The following is a 6,000-nucleotide window of genomic DNA, read 5'->3' on the forward strand; positions in this document are numbered from 1 at the left end:
CCTGTGGAGGGCACCACCTCACCCCACCCCAAGACCCACAGGAAAAGAGCTCATGAAACAGACTAAGGGTCTTCAGCGTGGTGGCAGAGAAGAGAAATCTGTTCTGAGCTGTTTAAACCAGGACGTGTATTTCTCAATAGATCTCGTGGACTGGCCAGAATCCCATACACTTTTCCTCACATTTATAAATGAAAACCCCTCACCCTGATGTTCACAAAGGAAATCGGAGTCGTTTTCTCCTCCGATCATGGGGCAGGTGCGGGCAGTGAGCCTGAGCTCACCAGGACACACGCTTGGCAGCCCGCACCCAGCTGAGTGACTCCGCCCAAGACAAGCCTGATACGTGCTGCCTCCGCGAGCTGTGAATAAAGCCATCACGTCAGGAGACGATGAAGAAATAGCGTTTTATTTCTTTACAAATTTATAGCCAAGACAATAAATCACTCCATAGAAAAATTTAAAACAAGATACATTATTGTGACCTTCGTAACAGATGGAGTCGTTAGTACAATAGTGAAAACTGCCTGCTGGGATGTCAGGTTGCAGCATTTTGTCAGGCTCGATGAATGAAAAAGAAAGTCTGACTCTGTTAACGGGGCAGCTAACAAGGGTGCCTCGCCCTTACACTCAGGTGTGTGTTTGAGCAACCAGAGAGACATACGCAGAGCCAGGCTCCCCCCCCCCCAAGCTGAGCTACCTTTTCAGAATACCTGATATAATCCATAGGCTGTTTGTTTGGGGATTTATTCATTTGGATTCTAGTGTACACGAGAACCTTCTTACCTTGATAACTTCAACCCAGATCTTGGCCATCCCCTCTCAAATCCTTAGCGGTGCTGTTGTGTGAGTAGTTGTAACTGCATGTCATTCAATGTCCCCTAAAACTCTCACAGTGACGCTTGTTGAGTCCCATATCATTCAGATTAAGTCTGTGGTACACCCACCACCATCCCTCCCCTCCACCCAGCCTGGCCCGTTCTCCATCCCTGGGAAAGAGGAAGGGTGAAACCAGCCTCAGCTCAGTGTGCTAGCTGCCTCACCCGATATGACTGTCCACTCAGGTTTGTAGGGGCACACAGCTCATCTTTTGAAACTATTTGAACTTTTTTTTTCCCTGTGAAGGGGCATCACAGATAGGTAGATACAAGAGTAGACTAAAGCAGATCGAAATCTTAAGTTAACTGATATACTTTCACTGTCTTATCTTTGAAGGCAGAATTTTGTTTGTTTTCCCTCCTTAAGTCCTAAGGATGCTCTGAAGACAAATGAGAAAATGTGGCTGATTGCCCAGGAGTGGAAGCCAGCAAGAGGCCCTCTTTAGAGTTCTTATACTAAGAAAGAAAATAAATAGGTTAGTGATGGTGTGGTCATGAACTTACTGCCCTAAAGGTCCTGCCAAGAAGGGCCAGCTGCTCCCTTCGGCTGGACTGGGTCTCGTGGGTGTGAGTGGGCCTGGCCAGCTGAGCTGCACAATTGGTCACCTGTTGGCAGTCACGTGGCCCATGTCTGTTGACAGAATCCTTTGGCTAAGGGTTCCCCTTTCCAGAGGTGGACAGTTTGACCCCCAGTTATTGATGAAAACACCCGGAGAGAACTGTACAGCAAAGGCTCTGCTCTAAGAGGTCCTGATAACTATCACACTGTGTTAGTGTCACATGCTAAGCTAGTCCTAGTTTCACAAGCAGAAGGCTGTCCTACCCCTGAGATGCAGAGAGTTGACAAACAGGAAAGCACAACACAGCTGGGGAAGATGCTGACCGAGAGAAGCTGCTTTTTCATAGCACATACAAAAATCAGTCCCCATTTTTCCCTCTAAGTATTTCAGTGACTAGTAGATTTTCAGAAGTGGAATTGACTTGTCAAATGGTCCATCCGTGTACACTGTATTAACTTCAGCTGAGCTTATCAGTTTTCGGAAATTACTTTGCTCTAGTCTGAAGCTAAGCGTTCCAGAAGCAAGAGCTGTGATTAGAATAGTGCCAAGGCCAGGGGTAAGTTTAAAGATGAAATGTGAGATCATTTCATGAATTGTGACAAAATTTACAAAATGATATTCTAGGCATAACAGATGAATATCATGGATGTATCAAGTCATTTACCTCTGTTCCCATGTGGAATAATTTTGGAATGTAAAGGAGATACTATTTCAGAAACAACTGAAAACAAGCAAATTCTTCCAATGATCACCCATGGAGACAAAGCACGAAATACGGTGCTTTCGGAGGGAGTTTCAAGGAAAAGTCAATGCAGTGTCCCAGGTTTTCTTTGCTTGCAGATACACGGCTAGCCACTTATTAAATGGAAGTTGAATGTTGAACATTTCCATGCCTAGACATTTGAAAGAAAGTCTTTAAAATTAGGATAAATACATTTCTAAAATAAGTTAACACTGTGCCTGGATGAGACCAAGAGGGAGCCACTCTCTGTCACAGACTGAGCCAGAAGGCCCAGCTCCCATTCTGAAGTGACCATCAGACCAGCAGGTCATTCATCAGACCTGAACGTTGTCTAGATTTTGCTCAAGAGCATACAAATCAAGCATGACCCTCAGGAAAGTGAGTCCAGACTAAATAGAAATCTTTTCGGTTAACATAAAACAAAACAAAACAAAATTGTAAACCAACTATACTTCAATTCAAAAAAAAAAAAAAGACTAAATGAAGTCATGCTGTGGGGCTAAGCAAGGACTTCATGAATGTGAGCACAGCTCTTAGGCCATAATCAGCTCTGACCACGCTCTTACCTTCTTAAGGAGGAAGACAAAGGATGTGGAAAGTGTAACTCGGCCATGGGGGAACTGTTGCTGCTAAACTGCGGATAGCGTTTCCGTGATGTGAAATATTAAATGCTAAAGCCTTGAGCTACGTTGAAATGGCTCCCTTCCCGATTCCTGTTGTGAGGAAATCCGTCTCTTGAGCCACCAACTCAGATTAACTCTTCTTCAGTCACTGTGCTTCGTAGGTAAAGGCACTGATGACTGATTCCCGCCCTTCTTCCAATGTATGCTGAACTTACCACGTCTAGAATTTTGTTTAAAAAGATCAACATACTTTTCTCTACTTCACAGTCTCTGAAGGTGATTTTTGATCAGAACAGTTTAGTGATAATCATCTTTTAGTGAAAGGAAAACACATTTGGAAATAGAAGGAAGAGAAAGTCCTTGGCATGTGTTTTTCTTTCAGTTTTAAAGTTGTCTTTACTGTTGTTGTAGATGCACTTTTGCCACATGAGGGATTTTTTTTTTTAGCCCAACAGGTGAAGACATTTAGATTGAGAGAAATTTCTTCTCTTTGTGACACCATTTAATTCATATAGTTGCTTTTCTTTTAAATATATCATTATAAAATTATTTCTCAGCAAACCAAAATGTCTTTAATAACCAAAAAGGAAAATTCTAATTAGTTAAATTAATTAAGTAATTAATTTAAAAGAAGTGGGTAAAGAAATGGAAACGCGGTTGGACTGAAATCTCATAAAAGATGAACATTTGGGGGGATTAGCGCTATTCTTGATTATGGCAGGAAATCCAGAGCGTGAGATCTGACAAATCGAATGTACATCATTTTTACACTTTAAAGAGCTTCCCAGTATGCAGTCATGTCTCTATTTTAAGAAAATCATGTCAACAAAAAACCAGAATTATAAGCACAATAACTTAGTTGTTATTTTAATTATTAAATGCAGCCCCACTCAATAGAACTTGCTATTCATTTCCTAAAACAAACACAAAGATCACTTTTAAAGCATGATTCAATTCAGAAAAAGAGAAAAAGAAAACATCTATTTTTGAACACCTTTGAGGAAGGCCGTCTGCAAGAATCCACCACATTCTGCTTTCATTGACATTTCAACCCGGCTAGGCTGTGGACCATTTGCTCGGGGCTAATTACAACTGTCTAGATCTGTAATGAAGCCTTTCCTGGATAACCTTTATGAATTACAGTGAGTAAGGCTTGCCTCTGAGCAACCAGCTGTTCAGTAACCTTTCACCTTTGGAAGCTAGGTTATTAGAAGCCTGTTGTCGCTGCCCTGACGATATTCTGTTCTAGGCGGAAACCGTTAGTGAAGTAGTGACAGCAAGTGTTACCCTCTGTGATTTCAGGTTCTTGTCACTGTGGAAAGTGCATCTGTTCCGCCGAAGAATGGTATATTTCGGGAGAATTCTGCGACTGTGATGACAGGGACTGTGACAAACATGACGGCCTCATTTGCACAGGTGCAGTACTGACCTACCCTAATTGCTCTAGGTCACAGTTTGCAACAAAGACAAATGACACCCACCACGTACAGCTGGAGATGGCGGGCAGGAGAGCGTTCTGGTAGTCAAGGGCCAACTATTCATGTGAAGTCCCTAAGGAAGGGGAGGGGGGCACCGGGGTAAGCGCGCTCACGGGATTCCCAGGCACAGAAGAGTGCAAAGGAAAGAAGCCAAATTATATGGCTGTCAGGAAACGTCCACAAAGTAACCACCGCCCTCAACTTACAGCATATGCAGTTACAGATTGAAAAGGGAAAGTAATTTTCCTGACAGCCGTTTTACTTTGAGCACGGTCTAGGGAGTGCTGTGTGATTTTAAACAGGATCCAGGTGCCACTAGTTCAAAGACGGTGGATGTGTTGGTTGTTCGCAGGGAGTGGGGTTCGTGTGTGTTGGGCAGTGAAAAAGACTTAGCCGTGTAACAGCCACTGCTGTCCCGAGTTACGGAGTCCCGGTGATCCGTTATGAAATACATCTGCCTGAACAGGTTAAGAGGGGAAAGAGAGACAGCTACGTTTGTTCTACTCATTTCTAGCTGAAGGTAAAAGACGCCTGTCTGTGTGGGTCATTCAGCTCAACATTCACTTCCTGCCCATCCCTCATACCCAAGGCTCCCCTTCTAGCTGACCCTTCAGCTCACCTCATTCTGTGTCAAGGAACTTGATTTTTTTTTTGCATTTATTCCTAAATCAGACATAACTTGCCCTCCCCAGGCAAACAGAATTATGACATGGACGCCTACCTGGAGTGACACAGGATGGTCACTATTAGATGCTGCATTGACACTGGCATCAAGCAGATGCCGTTAACCATGTGAAAGATCAGATTTCCCAGAACTGCTTACTGAGATAACGATAAGATGGCTACAGGATAAGAAAATCTGCAGAGGATGGATGGATGGGATGGTTTAGATTATGAACAGCTGTGGTTTATAATAACATGTTTTAACTTGGTGCATTTCGATCACAATAATGACTCCCCTGTGAACTTTATTGCAGGGAATGGAATATGTAGCTGTGGAAACTGTGAATGCTGGGACGGATGGAACGGAAATGCTTGTGAAATCTGGCTTGGCACAGAATATCCCTAACAATTACATGGGGGAGAACTGGATTCTTAATTTTCGAGGCCATTAGAACACATAAATGCGAAGGAAACCATGTATATTCAGCACTAGGACAGCTCAGACAGACTATTGTATGTTTTTCTATTTCTGAATGCCTGAATGAAATCAGGGTACCCATTAAAAATGAGTTAAGCAGATTCTGATGTGAATAACGCCAGAAATAATTTTTCTTCCATAATTTACATCAGTGGTTCTCAACGAGGGCAGCTCTGTCACCCAGAAAACGTTTGGCAATGTCTACAGACAATTTTGATTGTCACACTGGGTAGGGTGGGAGGGTGTGCTATGCACATCTATGTAGTGAGTAGAGGCCAGGATGCCACAAACTTCCTGTGGTGCAAAGGACAGCTCCCCACAACAAAGAAATAGCTGACGTCAGGTGTCACTAGTGCTTGAGTTGAGAAACGCTGAATTAGATGGTTGTTAGAAATACACATCCCTATACAAAAAAGACCATATTAGAATCTAAGGAAAAGATACAGCCTCACATAGATTCATTCATCATATTTTGCAGGATTCCATATCTCTCAGCGTTTCCATATGGAGACTTGAGGTGTACAAACACATGTGAGGTATAATGGGGGAGGGGGCAGAAACTACGTCACCAGTGCTTTGGG

The 6,000-nt window shown here is 43.1% G+C and overlaps 1 protein-coding gene across 1 annotated transcript in view; it reads left to right on the forward strand.

Annotated features, from left to right (window-relative positions):
* ITGBL1 (integrin subunit beta like 1) overlaps positions 1 to 6,000 on the forward strand; it is a 163,481-nt gene extending 157,481 nt beyond the window's left edge. Inside the window, exons 10-11 of the mRNA XM_015242695.3 lie at positions 4,103 to 4,216; positions 5,256 to 6,000. Coding sequence (XP_015098181.2) covers positions 4,103 to 4,216; positions 5,256 to 5,347 — 206 coding nt within the window. The 3' untranslated portion in view covers positions 5,348 to 6,000. The remainder of the gene's footprint in view (positions 1 to 4,102; positions 4,217 to 5,255) is intronic.

This window comes from Vicugna pacos, chromosome 14 (genome assembly GCF_048564905.1).
Source record: "Vicugna pacos chromosome 14, VicPac4, whole genome shotgun sequence".
In the NCBI taxonomy this organism is placed as follows: Eukaryota; Metazoa; Chordata; class Mammalia; order Artiodactyla; family Camelidae; genus Vicugna; species Vicugna pacos.